Source organism: Cherax quadricarinatus, chromosome 22 (genome assembly GCF_038502225.1).
Source record: "Cherax quadricarinatus isolate ZL_2023a chromosome 22, ASM3850222v1, whole genome shotgun sequence".
Taxonomy (NCBI): domain Eukaryota; kingdom Metazoa; phylum Arthropoda; class Malacostraca; order Decapoda; family Parastacidae; genus Cherax; species Cherax quadricarinatus.
The window spans coordinates 37970821-37989146 of NC_091313.1; the positions used below are offsets into that span (position 1 = coordinate 37970821).

The 18326-nt window shown below is 42.9% G+C and overlaps 1 protein-coding gene across 1 annotated transcript in view; it reads right to left on the reverse strand.

The window, feature by feature from the left end:
* Nucleotides 1-334: 334 nt before the first annotated feature.
* The window catches only part of LOC128689819 (nephrin-like), a 200712-nt gene continuing 182720 nt past the window's right edge, over nucleotides 335-18326 (reverse strand). Inside the window, exon 4 of the mRNA XM_053778311.2 lies at nucleotides 335-600. Coding sequence (XP_053634286.1) covers nucleotides 464-600 — 137 coding nt within the window. The 3' untranslated portion in view covers nucleotides 335-463. The remainder of the gene's footprint in view (nucleotides 601-18326) is intronic.

Below are 18326 nucleotides of genomic sequence, written 5' to 3' on the forward strand. Positions count from 1 at the left end.
GATGAAAGGCTCATATGGATGAGGGATCAAAGTGGAGAAGAATTTAAGTGGAAATGGCTGACGGACGTGTCAACAGATGTCAGGGATGGCTCAAGTACAGGCTAGTGGGTTGTTCTAGCACGTACTCAGTTTCCACAGCTAAGTGAGGTATTTTACACCTGAGGCACTAGTGGAAGGATTAAAATAAGACGTAAATGATGATCAGTCTTGGTCAAAGGTCAGTAGTCATATTGTCGAGTACGGTAAACGCACGTTTATGTATAATAAATTACCCAGAGTTGAACTTTTAACATATACGAGTATACATGTAGAAGTGGTGAGTATACATGTCGCAAAATCGCGATTATACAGACTGTGTAATGTGTGCAGGAATATACGAGTCGTCTAAGTGCAATAGATAATGTTTACAAGAATATGTAACTCGAGAAAGTTCATAAAGAAAATGCGTGCAGGAAAATAGGCATTATTGGCTAAGTACCCACGTGACGCTGGGCTGGGGACGGCCTCCCAGGCTGGAACACAACAGACGGACTCTCGAGCCAGCTACCACCTCTGATCCATCACCTCCTTCTATCTTCACCACCGGCTTTCCAGGACGCTCTGCATCAACACATAACCGCCATCAGAAGCAGCAGCAATAGCAGCAGCATCAACAACAGCAGCAGTAGATACAGCAGTGGCATCAGCAGCAGAAGCAGCATGAGCAGCAGCATAAGCAAACGCAAGGAAGAAATGATTACATTAATACATTTAAAATATTAATAACTTTACTTTTTAGAATTTCATATATTTATTTAGGCATAATAATTTTTTCATTAAATTTCAGTTAATAACATTCTGTGTTATTCTTTAGTAAACATCAAGTTTCCAACAAACACAGATGAAACAAAAGGAGAAAACATTTCGGTTTCTGTGTTTCCAAAAAGTATTTAAGTAAATATTCTTAGCAATTCAACTATAATTTTGGTTTAAAAGTATTAGTTTGCAAGATTAAATCTCTGTAATCTTGTCTTGGAGAAACTTTCCACGTATTACAATAAATTACTGGTATGATACGAGTAAATTACTGGTATGATACGAGTAAATTACTGGTATGATACGAGTAAATTACTGGTATGATACGAGTAAATTACTGGTATGATACGAGTAAATTACTGGTATGATACGAGTAAATTACTGGTATGATACGAGTAAATTACTGGTATTATACGAGTAAATTACTGGTATGATACGAGTAAATTACTGGTATGATACGAGTAAATTAATGTGATATGTTCAAAAGAGCAGCTTTGCCTATTTATTCAGAATTTTAATATTTTAGCATATTGGTATTTTTGCATATTTTTGGTGTGTGTCGTCGTCTTAGTTACCAAATAATTTCCTTAAACCCAACTTTGCCTTTAACAGGTCACAAAAACTTATAACACGATATTTACTGCAGTTCCTGCATCCTCACTGGAACGAATCAAATATGACAGTAGAAACAACCTCACATGGACTATAATATACAATTTTTTGACGACACTGAGATTCTAAATTGATGTCATAACAAAATCTTGATACATGGAAAGCTCTTCTAAGATTAGGATTCATGCCCCCATCTAGGACATAGATAATGACGTGCCCACGAGTGAGATGATACAGCATCACAACAAACGCCAAAGTATTTTTACAGTCTCATCCAAAAAGAAATCACTTGCTGCAAAAGCAAAAAGTATGGAAAAGGATACATAAAACGCTCAAAAAAGTTTATGAACTTTACTGGGTAACTTTGAAAATACATAACATCAATATCTGGTCATCTGACCTTTTGCTTTCACTAAATTTTTAATCCATTCTGTTTGGTACACGATCAGCGGCAAATATTTTTTCACGTCCCTGTCCAATATTTTGTATTATTTTGCGTAGACTGTTAAACGATGAAATTTTTTGATGTTTTGCTTGTCTAGGAAAATTTAAAATAAGTTTACGTTGCACAAGGTTGTTCTAGATTATATTATGATTAATTACATATTTCTGGGCCTATAATAAGAGTGCAACTGGTCAAAACAGCAACAAGGCAGTGACTGAACGTGCTGGACAAAATATCAAGTAGGTAAATATTTACAACATAAACGCAATTATACTTGCTATCTTAAGCAGGTAACGTGTTGCTACTGAGGGTCGTTATTACTGTTTATACACAAGAGTTATGTCTGTTAACGACGAACTGAACCAATGTCAGATAAGCAAAAGTTATCAAATAGATATAGTTATGACTGTTATCTTAAGCTGAAAAGTCTTGTGACTGAGGACCATTACTACCAGTCATATGCAGCAGTAAAGTATATTATGTCTATTATATTAAGTGATGTACTTAACCAGTTACTCACAATCATGTTTCTTTTTCAGCTGCTATAATATGTACATTTTATGAAGCAATCCATGATAAATCTTCTGTGATAACAAGATAGAATACTCACACGTTCAGGAATATTAACATGGGAGGCCAAGACCAGGAATATCACTGTCAGATGACAAGTTCGAGAATATTATCGTATGAATGTGAGTATTCCCCAGGAAATGTAACTTTTGCCAACAGTTAGCAAGCAATTCAGAATTAATGGACTGGTGCTGATTCAACAGAAATTTTGAAAAGTTACAAATGTGAAGTAAATGAAAGCAGCAAATAAAACCAAATTGAGGCTCGACAAACATTATATGATGCCCTGGTGAGCACAACTTTGAAGTGCATAGTTTTATGGTCAAATTAGAGACATTATTTATGTGGAAAATATAGTGACCAGTAGAGGCATCTTCTAGGATAGTGTCATTCATGAAACAGCTAGAAAATTATATATAACCTTTTTCTATCACTTAAAGAAAATCTGTAGAAGTTATACCACAAACCTTCGCAACCATCGTAAGTGGTTAGAAACCAGTACATAAGTTATGACAGAACATAAACATTACTGGCTGAACCATTATTTTCATCAGTAGTACGTAATGTATCACATGATCAGTTTACTGATATTGTCTCTGATGTGCATCGTGAAGCATCAGAGATACAATAGGGAAAAACACTGCAATGATTTGAGAATTAGTTACACATGCAGTTATATGTTTGTGATCTGAAAAAGTTTATGCGACAGTGAATCATTATGAACACTTGTGTGTAACTGCATTGTTAGTTATTCTCATCGCGTCGGTGTTTTATTCCAATAACTGTTAAGAAAATACTATTTAAAGCTCTGTATTAGATACCAAGAATCAAAAGCAAAAACCATTATTTGACAGCTTTTCAAAAAAAAAAAAAATATACGGTAAGTTCCTGGAGGAGGTCAAAGAGCCTATTACAGAAAAACCTAGAAAATTTTTGTGTAACGTATGATGAAATTTGCTACAAGATTTTCAAAGAAAATTGATAGGAAGTTCCTGTTGAAGAAATTTTACGAGAAGAATCAGACACTCGCATACTTCCCCGTGCAATGCATTCAGAATAAACTGATTTTGAAGCAGTCATGATTACTGCTTAAGATACAGTTGTTTTGGCAACGTATCTTCGGTTCAGTAAGGGATATCCAGGGTATAAGAATGAAAAGTCATATATATATATATATATATATATATATATATATATATATATATATATATATATATATATATATATATATATATATATATATATATATATACGACTTTCCTTTTCAGATTTATTGGAGGAAGTATCTGTTACGTATTCGCTGAGGTTCGTGTGTACAGTGGATATGCAAATGAGAGTCGCTTTACTGGTCAGAGAGAGATAAGTATCTTTAAACAAATGAAGGCAGTCAAAATGTACCAAGAATCTTTGGGTTTGTTTGGCCATTTATGGAATATATCGAATTTGCTGCTACAAACTAGAGCAGCAGACATATAATATGCTGTATCTGCTTTCTCTTTTGCTGTTTTTGAAATAAATATGATTTGCCCTTTTTCTGCCCATTATAGCTGGCTGTTTTGAAGGAGTCACCTGTCCTCTACAGCAAGTCAGTGAAGCTCACACATGTTAACCTGGTCCTACCTGCACGTACCTCTCATTTCTCTTCCATTTCCTTGAAATAGCTTTTTTTCTTTCATCTGACAAGTGTTAATAAATATAACATCCAGCTCCCGAATCCCTCTGCTCCATTTCCTAAGATTAAAAAAAAAATCACCTAATCCGACCCCTTTATCTAATATTGTGTTCTTGCTGTCATGTAATATTTGTGATCACCAAAACTTCTGCCAGAAAGCGTCTCTTCCATCCTCTTCTGCTTCTCCATTTCCTAGAATCAAACATAATTTCCCATTGTTATTATTTTTATGTTCATAGGGAAATTCTGTCACCATAAAAAATGTTATAATTTACCCAGTCCTTAATAATGGCTGAATATTACCACCATTTATAACGCACTAATAATAAACAGAGTTATCTCAATGCAGTCAAATTTGATCCTTCTTAAACATGTTAAGATACTTTAGAGTCATTAAAATAAACTTATTTCCATAATCTATTTGGCTGTTGAAAATCCTTTCAGGTCCTAAGACACATCTTCTGGCTTCATCTCTGGAAAGATTCAGCTTCACCCCCAGAGCTACACCAGCTTCATGGATTACTCAGAACTTCTCTGAGAGGTTATGAGGTGTACTGAAAACATTATCTCTCGTCTTCTAAAGATATCTGTTATACTGTAGACTCATTTTTCTACCTGTACCACACACGTCTCGTCTTGTCTGAGAACTTAAATTTTTTTTAATAGATCAATATCTCAAAATAAGAGATTTTTTTTTTCAACAAGTCGGCCGTCTCCCACCGAGGCAGGGTGACCCAAAAAGAAAGAAAATCTCCAAAAAGAAAATACTTTCATCATAATTCAACACTTTCACCTCACTCACACATAATCACTGTTTTTGCAGAGGTACCCAGAATACAACAGTTTAGAAGTATATACGTATAAAAATACACAATATATCCCTCCAAACTGCCAATATCCCAAACCCCTCCTTTAGAGTGCAGGCATTGTACTTCCCATTTCCAGGACTCAAGTCCAGTTATATAAAATAACCGGTTCCCTGAATCCCTTCACTAAATATTACCCTGCTCACACTCCAACAGCTTGCCAGGTCCCAAATACCATTCGTCTCCATTCACTCCTATCTAACACGCTCATGCACGCTTGCTGGAAGTCCAAACCCCTCGCCCACAACACCTCCTTTAACCCCTCCCTCCAACCTTATCGAGGACGACCCCTACCCCGCCTACCTTCCCCTACAGATTTATACACTCTCCATGTCATTCTACACTGATCCATTCTCTCTAAACGACCAAACCACCTCAACAAACCCTCTTCAGCCCTCTGACTAATAATTTTATTAACTCCACGCCTTCTCCTAATTTCCACACTCCGAATTTTCTGCATAATGTTTACACCACACATTGCCCTTAGACAGGACATCTTCACTGCCTCCAACCGCCTCCTCGCTGCAGCATTTACAACCCAAGCTTCACACCCATATAAGAGTGTTGGTACTACTATACTTTCATACATTCCCTTCTTTGCCTCCATAGATAACATATACCTCAATGCACCACTCACCTTTTTTCCCTCATCAATTCTATGATTAGCCTCATCCTTCATAAATCCATCCGCTGACACGTCAACTCCCAAATATCTGAAAACGTTCACTTCTTCCATACTCCTCCTCCCCAATTTGATATCCAATTTTTCTTTACCTAAATCATTTGATACCCTCATCACCTTACTCTTTTCTATGTTCACTTTCAACTTTCTACCTTTACACACACTACCAAATTCGTCCACTAACCTTTGCAATTTTTCTTTAGAATCTCCCATAAGCACAGTATCATCAGTAAAAAGTAACTGTGTCACTTCCAATTTTGTATTTGATTCCCCTTAATTTAATCCCACCCCTCTCCCGAACACCCTAGCATTTACTTCTTTTACAACCCCATCTATAAATATATTAAACATCTATGGTGACATTACACAACCCTGTCTAAGAAATACTTTTACCAGGAAGTAGTCTCCCTCTCTTCTACACACCCTAACCTGAGCCTCACTATCCTCATAAAAACTCATTACAGCATTTAGTAACTTACCACCTATTCCAGATACTTGCAACATCTGCCACATTGCTATCCTATCCACTCGCACATATGAATTTTTTAAATCCATAAATGCAATAAAAACTCCCTTCCTTTATCTAAATACTGTTCACATATATGCTTCAACGTAAACACTTGATCTACACATCCCCTACCCACTCTGAAACCTCCTTGCTCATCCGCAATCCTACATTCTGTCTTACCTCTAATTCTTTCAATAATAACCCTACCGTACACTTTTCCTGGTATACTCAGTAAACTTATTCATCTATAATTTTTACAGTCTCTTTTGTCCCCCTTCCCTTTATATAAAGGGACTATACACGGTCTCCGCCAATCCCTAGGTACCTTCCCCTCTTTCATGCATTTATTAAACAAAAAATACCAACCACTTCAACTTATATCCCCCCCTGCTTTTAACGTTTCTGTCATGATCCCGTCAGTTCCAGCTGCTGTACCCCTTTTCATTCTACGTAATGCCTCACGTACCTCCCCCACACTCACATCCTGCTCTTCTTCACTCCTAAAAGATGGTATACCTCCCTGGCCAGTGCATGAAATTATCGCCTCCCTTTCTTCATCGACATATAAAAGTTCCTCAAAATATTCTCGCCATCTACCCAATACCTCCATCTCCCCATCTACTACTCCCCTACTCTGTTTTTAACTGACAAAGGCATTCGTTCCCTAGGCTTTTTTAAATTGTTTAACTCCAAATTTTTTTTTCTTATTTTCATTAAAATTTCTTGACAGTGCCTCTCTCGCTCATCTGTTCTCCTTTTGCACTCTCTCACCACTTTCTTCACATTTCTTTTACTCTCCATATACTCTACTCTTCTTATAACACTTCTACTTTGTAAAAACCTCTCATAAGCTAACTTTTTCTCTTTTATCACACCCTTTACTTTATCATTCCACCAATCACTCCTCTTTCCTCCTGCACCCACCCTCCTATAACCACAAACTTCTGCCTCGTGTACGAATGGTATATAATACCGACAAGATGAGAGTAAGACACATGTGCAACATCTGGGTATCTTTATTGTAGACGTTTCGCCATCCAGTGGCTTTATCAATACAAATTCTAGGACATAACTTGAAGACAGTAGAACTATGTACAGAAGATGAGGTAATCAGTCCCTCAACCTAGGAGTAGGTGCGAACAGCACCATAGTCGTGGAGATTCTGAAGCAGAAGAAAGAATCCTGGCGCTTATATAGTAACGTCAGGTGAAGCAGACGAGGGCATATTCACTGGTAGGCGGGATTCCCCAGTGGAAGTAGGTCCTTCCCAAAGAGATGGGTTAGTTGTAGTAGAAGTTGTCGTAGTCGTGAAGGTTATGTACATGTCCTCAGAATTAAGATTCCATGATGTTGCAGTGTCTGACAAGTTGTGTACGAATGGTATATAATACCGACAAGATGAGAGTAAGACACATGTGCAACATCTGGGTATCTTTATTGTAGACGTTTCGCCATCCAGTGGCTTTATCAATACAAATTCTAGGACATAACTTGAAGACAGTAGCAACTGTCTTCAAGTTATGTCCTAGAATGTTTCGCCATCCAGTGGCTTTATCAATACAAATTCTAGGACATAACTTGAAGACAGTAGCAACTGTCTTCAAGTTATGTCCTCAGCTATAAAAGACTCTAGTAATTTGCCTACAATTGAGGTCAGGCTTATTGGGCGGTAATTTGAGGGTAAGGACTTATCCCCTGTTTTAAAAATAGGAATTACATTAGCCATCTTCCACATATCAGACACTACACCTGTTTGAAGAGATAAATTAAAAATATTAGTTAATGGTTCACACACTTCCATTTTGCATTCCTTAAGAACCCTTGAAAAAACCTCATCAGGACCCGGTGACTTATTTTGCTTCAGTCGGTCTATCTGCTTCACAACCATTTCACTAGTGACTGTGATGTTACATAATTTATCTTCTTCTGGCCCACTATAAAAATTAATTACCGAAATATTATTAGTGTCTTCCTGTGTAAAAACCGAGAGAAAATAATTATTTAAAATCGAGCACATTTCATTCTCTTTGTCAGTAAGATGCCCATAGTTATTTTTAAGGGGACCTATCTTATCTCTGACTTTTGTTCTATATACCTGGAAAAAACTTTTTGGGTTAGTTTTAGAATCCCTAGCAACTTTAATTTCATAGTCCCTTTTAGCTTTTCTTATCCCATTTTTAATGTCCCTCTTAATGTCAATATACTGATTCATAAGATGACCCTCGCCTCTTTTGATACGCCTATAAATTCCTTTCTTATGCCCTAGTAGATATTTCAGCCTATTATTCATCCATTTTGGGTCATTTCTATTTGATCTAATTTCTTTATAAGGGATAAACGTTCTTTGAGCAGCATGTATTGTGTTCAGAAAACTGTCATATTGATAGCTCTCTTCGTTACCCCAGTCAACAGATGATAAGTGTTCTCTAAGCCCATCGTAATCTGCTAAGCGAAAATCTGGGACTGTTACTGAGTTATCCCTACTATCATACTTCCATTCAATTCTAAATGTAATTGATTTGTGGTCGCTAGCACCCAGTTCCTCTGAAACTTCTAAATTATTAACAAGGGACTCATTGTTTGCCAGAACTAAGTCAAGCAGGTTATTTCCCCTTGTAGGTTCTGTCACAAACTGCTTCAAAAAACAATCCTGAACTACTTCTAAGAAGTCGTATGATTCTAAATTCCCAGTCAAGAAATTCCAATCAATATGACTAAAGTTAAAGTCTCCTAGAATTACTACATTATCGTGCCTTGTGGCCCTAACAATTTCCTCCCATAGTAGTCACCCTTGGTCCCTATCTAAATTTGAGGGACGGTATATCACACCTAAAATTAACTTTTCATGCCCCTCTGAAAATTCTATCCAAACAGACTAATTCTATCCAAATAAACGTGTAAATAAACGTATAAATAAACGTGTACATGTATGTTTAGTGTGACGTAAGTGTAAGCAGAAGTAGCAAGACGTACCTGTAATCTTGCATATTTATGAGATAGACAAAAGACACCAGCAATCCTACCATCATGTAAAACAATTACAGGTTTCCGTTTTACACTCACTTGGCAGGACGGTAGTACCTCCCTGGGCGGTTGCTGTCTACCAACCTACTACCTTCAATAACTTTAATAACTCAAAATTAGAGATATAAACACAAATTACTTACTAACTTATTATGAGACTAAAGAGGAGAAATAAAAGAATGAGTTAAGAATTAAATTGGTTAATCATAAATGCCTCAAAAAGTATCGTAACAAAGACAGTTATCAGACTCAGCTTTAGCTCACAGTTATCAAACTCAGCTTTAGCTCACAGTTATCAGACTCAGCTTTAGCTCACAGTTATCAAACTCAGCTTTAGCTCACAGTTATCAGACTCAGCTTTAGCTCACAGTTATCAGACTCAGCTTTAGCTCACAGTTATCAGACTCAGCTTTAGCTCACAGTTATCAGACTCAGCTTTAGCTCACAGTTATCAGACTCAGCTTTAGCTCAAAGTTATCAGACTCAGCTTTAGCTCACTGTTATCAGACTCAGCTTTAGCTCACAGTTATCAGACTCAGCTTTAGCTCACAGTTATCAGACTCAGCTTTAGCTCACAGTTATCAGACTCAGCTTTAGCTCACAGTTATCAGACTCAGCTTCAGCTCACAGTTATCAGACTCAGCTTTAGCTCACAGTTATCAGACTCAGCTTCAGCTCACAGTTATCAGACTCAGCTTTAGCTCACAGTTATCAGACTCAGCTTTAGCTCACAATTATCAGACTCAGCTTTAGCTCCCAGTTATCAGACTCAGCTTCAGCTCCCAGTTATCAGACTCAGCTTCAGCTCACAGTTATCAGACTCAGCTTTAGCTCACAGTTATCAGACTCAGCTTTAGCTCACAGTTATCAGACTCGGCTTCAGCTCACAGTTATCAGACTCAGCTTTAGCTCACAGTTATCAAACTCAGCTTTAGTTCACAGTTATCAGACTCAGCTTCAGCTCACAGTTATCAGACTCAGCTTTAGCTCACAGTTATCAGACTCAGCTTCAGCTCACAGTTATCAGACTCAGCTTTAGCTCACAGTTATCAGACTCAGCTTCAGCTCACAGTTATCAGACTCAGCTTCAGCTCACAGTTATCAGACTCAGCTTTAGCTCACAGTTATCAGACTCAGCTTCAGCTCACAGTTATCAGACTCAGCTTCAGCTCACAGTTATCAGACTCAGCTTCAGCTCACAGTTATCAGACTCAGCTTTAGCTCACAGTTATCAGACTCAGCTTCAGCTCACAGTTATCAGACTTAGCTTTAACTCACAGTTATCAGACTCAGCTTTAGCTCACAGTTATCAGACTCAGCTTCAGCTCACAGTTATCAGACTCAGCTTTAGCTCACAGTTATCAGACTCAGCTTCAGCTCACAGTTATCAGACTTAGCTTCAGCTCACAGTTATCAGACTCAGATTTAGCTCACAGTTATCAGACTCAGCTTCAGCTCACAGTTATCAGACTCAGCTTTAGCTCACAGTTATCAGACTCAGCTTCAGCTCACAGTTATCAGACTCAGCTTTAGCTCACAGTTATCAGACTCAGCTTCAGCTCACAGTTATCAGACTCAGCTTCAGCTCACAGTTAGGACTGAAAACGAGCTGAACATTTTTCTTAAATCTTATCAATAATTCTTCCACAAATTTTGTGATAAGATCATTCATAATTATCTCGCTCTTAACTCACAGTTAACACTCTCTCATTCTTAACTCACAATTGAAACTCACAGTTACGACTCTGACTCTTAACTCTAACACTCGCTCTTAACTCACAATTATGACTCTCTTTAACAAAAATTAAAAAATCATTCTCATTTATTCAAATTTATATTTAATCACCAAGTACCTCAAGTGGGTGAAGTCACAAAGATGATAATAACGAGAGAGATTTCAACGACACAGTAAGTAATGAGCGAGGAAGTTCCTTTGTTTACAATCACACAAACTGACACTATCGTTACTTTCACACATATTCAGTAAATTCGCTCATCTACATCTAGAATTAGTGATATTTTTAATCCCGTTATAAGTACTTTCCACGTTGGAGTGTGATTTCTCTTGTGAATAAGGAGAACATCACACTGATGTTTAGTTTGTTCAGATCTTTTCTGGAGAAGATATCAAGGTTCACATTCAGAATGCATTTCACTGAAGCATCAGACACTGTCTCGCTTTTTCTTGATATTTTCATCAATCTCTTCCTCGTGAATCCATTTCATCATAATTCTCATTACTAAGTTTTTCCACCTGAGTCTTATAATCTGGTACACACTCTCAGTCAAGACTTCGGTGAGAAGATTTCTTAATTCTTGGAGGTCCTCAAAATTATTCTTATTCTTCCTATATTTGTACACGATGTTATCTATTTTAATGTCCACATTTATAAGTGCACTACCTATGGCTCACTAATTCCCTCCTATATCGTTCACTAATAAACTCCTCAAGAATGAATGAATTCTGCCACCATTTTACTCAGTCTCATTGAAGATGTGCTAATAAAAGACAGAGTTATCTTAATCCATTCAAATTTTACCCTTCTTAAAGATGCGAGTGTGTAGGAACTTTTGAACCAAGTGTGAGAGTAATTGTGGTAGGGGACCTAAATGCTTAAGAAGGAGAAACATTTAGAGAGGGTGTGGTAGGTAAGTTCGGGGTGCCAGGTGTAAATGATATTTGGGGCCCTTTGACTGAACTTTGTATTGAAAGGGGTTTGGCTATTGATTATAGGTAATACGTATTTTAAGAAGAAGGGGATAAATAAGTATGCAAGATATGATGTGAGGCATAATAACAGTAGTTTTTTGGATTACGTATTGGTAGATAAAAGACTGTTGAGTAGACTTAGGGATGTACATGTTTATAGAGGGGCCACAGATATATCAGATCATTCTTTAGTTGTAACTACAGTGAGAGTAAAAGGTAGATGGGATACAAAGAAAATAGAAGCAGCAAGTAAGAGAGAGGTGAAGGTTTATAAACTAAAGGAGGAGGCAGTTATGGTAAGATATAAACAACTATTGGAGGACAGATGGGCTAGTGAGAGTATCGGCAATGGGGTTGAAGATGTATTGGGTAAGTTTTAGAATGTAATGTTAGAGTGTTTGTGGTTACAGGAAAGTGGGTGCGGGAGGGAAGAAGAATGACTGGTGGAACGATGATGTAAAAGGAGTAGTAAGAGAGAAAAAGTTGTCATATGAAAGTTTTTTGCAAAGTAGAAGTGATGGAAGGGGGGAGGGGTATATGGAGAGAAAAAGAGAGGGTAAGAGAGTGGTAAGTAATGTAAAAGGAGAGCAAATGAGGGAGTGGGTGAGAAGTAATCAACCAATTTTGTTGAAAATAAGAAAAAGTTTTGTAGTGTGATTAATAAGTTAAGGAAGCCTAGGGAACAAATGGATTTGTCAGTTAAAAATAGGAGAGGAGAGTTATTAAATGAAGAGTTAGAGGTATCAGGAAGATGGAGGGAATATTTTGAGAATTCGTTAAATGTTGATAAAGATAGGGAAGCAGTGATTTCGTGTATTGGGCAAGGAGGAATAACATCTTGTAGGAGTGAGGAAGAGCCAGTTGTGAGTGTGGGGGAAGTTCGTGAGGCAGTGAGTCGAATGAAAGGGGGTAAAGCAGCTGGGATTGATGGGATAAAAATAGAAATGTTAAAAGCAGGTGGGGATATAATTTTTGAGTGGTTGATGCTTTTTTTTAATAAATGTTTGGAAAAGGGTAAGGTACCTAGGGATTGGCAGAGAGCATGCATAGTTCCTTTGTATAAAAGTAAAAGGGACAAAGGAGAGTGCAAAAATTATAGGAGAATAAGTCTGTTGAGTATACCTTGGTAAAGTGTATGTTAGAGTTATTATTGAAAGAATTAAGAGTAAGACGGAGAATAGGATAGCAGATGAACAAGGAGGCTTTAGGAAAGGTAGGGGGTGTGTGGACCAGGTGTTTACAGTGAAACATATAAGTGAACAGTATTTAGATAAGGCTAAAGAGGTTTTCGTGGCATGTATGGATTTGGAAAAGGCGTATGACAGGGTGGATAGGGGGTCAATGTAGTATATGTTGCAAATGTATGGAATAGGAGGTAGGTTTCTGAAGAGTTTTTATGAGGATAGTGAGGCTCAGGTTAGAGCATGTAGAAGAGAGGGAAATTATTTCCCAGTAAATGTAGGCCTTAGACAAGGATGTGTGATGTCACCATGATTGTTCAATACATCTATAGACGGTTGCTGGCAACAGGTGTGGGGTTAAAAGATGAAGAATCCAACACAAAATGGGAGTTGTCATAGTTGCTCTGTGTTTTTGGGAGATTCTGAAGAGAAGTTGCAGAGGTTGGTGAATGAGTTTGGGTGGGTGTATAAAACAAGAAAATTAAAAGTGAATACAGGAAAGAGTAAGGTGATGACGATAACAAACAAATTAGGTGACGAAAGATTGGATATCAGATTGGAGGGAGAAAGTATGGAGGAGGTGAATCTATTCAGATATTTACGAGTGGACGTGGCAGCAGAGGGGTCTATGAAAGATGAGGTGAATCACGGAACTGACGAGGGAAAAAAGGTGGGTGCTGCACTTAGGAGTATGTGGAGACAAAGAACTTTGTCCATGGAAGCAAAGAGGGGAATATATTAGAGTATAGTTATAAAAACGCTCTTATACAAGTGTGAGACATGGGTGGTGAATGTTGCAACAAGGAGATGGCTGGAGGCAGTGAAGATGTCATGTCTGAGGGCAATGTGTGGTGTGAATATAATGCAGAGATTCCGTAGTTTGGAAATTAAGAGGAGATGTGGGATTACCAAAACTATTATCCAGAGGGCTGAGTATTGGTTTTTGAGGTAGATTGGACATGTAGAGAAGATGGAACGAAATAGAATGACTTCGAGAGTGTATAAATCTGTAGTGGAGGGAAGGCGGGGTCGGCCTAGGAAAGGTTGGAGGGAGGGGGTAAAGGAGGTTTTGTGTGCGAGGGGCTTGGACTTCCAGCAGGCATGCGTGAGCGTGTCTGATAGAAGCGAATTGAGACAAATGGTTTTTAATACTTGACGTGCTGTTGGAGTATGAGCAAAGTAACATTTATGAAGGGGTTCAGGGAAACCGGCAGGCCGGACTTGAGTCCTGGAGATGGGAAGTACAGTGCCTGCACTCTGAAGGAGGGGTGTTAACGTTGCAGTTTAAAAACTGTAGTGTAAAGCACTCTTCTGGCAAGACAGTGATGGAGTGAATGATGGTGAAAGTTTTTCTTTTTCGGGTCACCCTGCCTTGGTGGGAGACGGCCGATGTGTTAATAAAAAAACATAAAGATACTCATACATCATTATATATTCCACAACTATATTTTTTCCTATAAACTTAAGAGTAATTATATAAATTCCCAATATGACATTCCCTCTCTCCCATCCCTATACATTTATCTCATCTTCCCAACTCTTCTTTTCCATCCCTCGTACCCACTACCCACTACCCACTACCCACTACCCACTATACAATACCCACTACCCACTACCCACTACGAACTACCCACTATACAATACCCACTACCCACTACCCACTACCCACTACCCACTATACAATACCCACTACCCACTACCCACTACCCACTACCCACTACCCGCTACCCACTACCCACTATACAATACCCACTACCCACTACCCACTACCCACTATACAATACCCACTACCCACTACCCACTATACAATACCCACTACCCACAACCCACTACCCACTACCCACTATACAATACCCACTACCCACTACCCACTACCCACTATACAATACCCACTATCCACTACCCACTATACAATACCCACTACCCACTACCCGCTACCCACTACCCACTATACAATACCCACTACCCACTACCCACTACCCACTATACAATACCCACTACCCACTACCCACTACCCACTATACAATACCCACTACCCACTACCCACTACCCATTACCCACTACCAACTACCCACAACCCACTACCCACTACCCACTACCCGCTACCCACTACCCACTATACAATACCCACTACCCACTACCCACTACCCATTACCCACTACCAACTACCCACAACCCACAACCCACTACTCACTACCCACTACCCACTACCCACTACCCACTACCCCCTGGAGGAAAGCTCCACAGTCTCACCCCTGGAGGAAAGCTCCACAGTCTCACCCCTGGAGGGACGCTCCACATTCTCACCGCTGGAGGGACGCTTCACAGTCTCACCACTGGAGGGACGCTCCACAGTCTCGCCCCTGGAGGGACGCTACACAGTCTCACCCCTGGAGGGACGCTCCACAGTCTCACCCCTGGAGGGACGCTCCACAGTCTCACCCCTGGAGGGACGCTCCACAGTCTCACCCCTGGAGGAAAGCTCCACAGTCTCACCCCTGGAGGGACGCTCCACATTCTCACCCCTGGAGGGACGCTTCACAGTCTCACCACTGGAGGGACGCTCCACAGTCTCGCCCCTGGAGGGACGCTACACAGTCTCACCCCTGGAGGGACGCTCCACAGTCTCACCCCTGGAGGGACGCTCCACAGTCTCACCCCTGGAGGGACGCTCCACAGTCTCACCCCTGGAGGGACGCTCCAGAGTCTCACCCCTGGAGGGACGCTCCACAGTCTCACCCCTGGAGGGAAGCTCCAGCCTCACCCCTGGAGGAAAGCTCCACAGTCTCACCCCTGGAGGGACGCACCACAGTCTCACCCCTGGAGGGACGCTCCACAGTCTCACCCCTGGAGGGAAGCTCCAGCCTCACCCCTTGAGGGACGCTCCACAGTCTCACCCCTGGAAGGACGCTCCACAGTCTCACCCCTGGAGGGACGCTCCACAGTCTCACCCCTGGAGGGACGCTCCACAGTCTCACCCCTGGAGGAAAGCTCCACAGTCTCACCCCTGGAGGGACGCTCCACATTCTCACCCCTGGAGGGACGCTTCACAGTCTCACCACCGGAGGGACGCTCCACAGTCTCGCCCCTGGAGGGACGCTACACAGTCTCACCCCTGGAGGGACGCTCCACAGTCTCACCCCTGGAGGGACGCTCCACAGTCTCACCCCTGGAGGGACGCTCCACAGTCTCACCCCTGGAGGAAAGCTCCACAGTCTCACCCCTGGAGGGACGCTCCACATTCTCACCCCTGGAGGGACGCTTCACAGTCTCACCACTGGAGGGACGCTCCACATTCTCACCCCTGGAGGGACGCTTCACAGTCTCACCCCTGGAGGGACGCTCCACATTCTCACCCCTGGAGGGACGCTTCACAGTCTCACCCCTGGAGGGACGCTCCACAGTCTCACCCCTGGAGGGACGCTCCACAGTCTCACCCCTGGAGGGACGCTCCACAGTCTCACCCCTGGAGGGACGCTCCAGAGTCTCACCCCTGGAGGGACGCTCCACAGTCTCACCCCTGGAGGGAAGCTCCAGCCTCACCCCTGGAGGAAAGCTCCACAGTCTCACCCCTGGAGGGACGCACCACAGTCTCACCCCTGGAGGGACGCTCCACAGTCTCACCCCTGGAGGGAAGCTCCAGCCTCACCCCTTGAGGGACGCTCCACAGTCTCACCCCTGGAAGGACGCTCCACAGTCTCACCCCTGGAGGGAAGCTCCAGCCTCACCCCTGGAGGAAAGCTCCACAGTCTCACCCCTGGAGGGACGCTCCACAGTCTCACCCCTGGAGGGAAGCTCCAGCCTCACCCCTGGAGGGACGCTCCACAGTCTCGCCCCTGGAGGGACGCTCCACAGTCTCACCCCTGGAGGGACGCTCCACAGTCTCACCCCTGGAGGGACGCTCCACAGTCTCACCCCTGGAGGGACGCTCCACAGTCTCACCCCTGGAGGGACGCTCCACAGTCTCACCCCTGGAGGGACGCTCCACAGTCTCACTCCTGGAGGGACGCTCCACAGTCTCACCCCTGGAGGGACGCTCCACAGTCTCACCCCTGGAGGGACGCTCCACAGTCTCACCCCTGGAGGGACGCTCCACAGTCTCACCCCTGGAGGGAAGCTCCAGTCTCACCCTTGGAGGGACGCTCCACAGTCTCACCCCTGGAGGGACGCTCCACAGTCTCGCCCCTGGAGGGACGCTCCACAGTCTCACCCCTGGAGGGACGCTCCACAGTCTCACCCCTGGAGGGACGCTCCACAGTCTCGCCCCTGGAGGGACGCTCCACAGTCTCACACCTGGAGGGACGCTCCACAGTCTCGCCCCTGGAGGGACGCTCCATAGTCTCACCCCTGGAGGGACGCTCCACAGTCTCACCCCTGGAGGGACGCTCCACAGTCTCACCCCTGGAGGGACGCTCCACAGTCTCACCCCTGGAAGGACGCTCCACAGCCTCACCCCTGGAGGGACGCTCCACAGACGCTCACTCCTCTCACTCTCACGCCAGGAGGGACGCTCCACAGTCTCACCCCTGGAGGGACGCTCCACAGTCTCACCCCTGGAGGGACGCTCCACAGTCTCACCCCTGGAGGGACGCTCCACAGACTCACCCCTGGAGGGAAGCTCCAGTCTCACCCCTGGAGGGACGCTCCACAGTCTCACCCCTGGAGGGACGCTCCACAGTCTCACCCCTGGAGGGACGCTCCACAGTCTCACCCCTGGAGGGACGCTCCACAGTCTCACCCCTGGAGGGACGCTCCACAGTCTCACCCCTGGAGGGACGCTCCACAGTCTCACCCCTGGAGGGACGCTCCACAGTCTCACCCCTGGAGGGACGCTCCACAGTCTCACCCCCCGAGGGACGCTCCACAGTCTCACCCCCGGAGGGACGCTCCACAGTCTCACCCCTGGAGGGACGCTCCACAGTCTCACCCCTGGAGGGACGCTCCAGAGTCTCACCCCTGGAGGGACGCTCCACAGTCTCACCCCTGGAGGGACGCTCCACAGTCTCACCCCTGGAGGACGCTCCACAGTCTCACCCCTGGAGGGACAGTCTCACCCCTGGAGGGACGCCCCACTGCCTCACGCCTGGAGGGACGCTCCACAGTCTCACCCCTGGAGGGACGCTCCACAGTCTCACCCCTGGAGGGACGCTCCACAGTCTCACCCCTGGAGGGACGCTCCACAGTCTCACCCCTGGAGGGACGCTCCACAGTCTCACCCCTGGAGGGACGCTCCACAGTCTCACCCCTGGAGGGACGCTCCA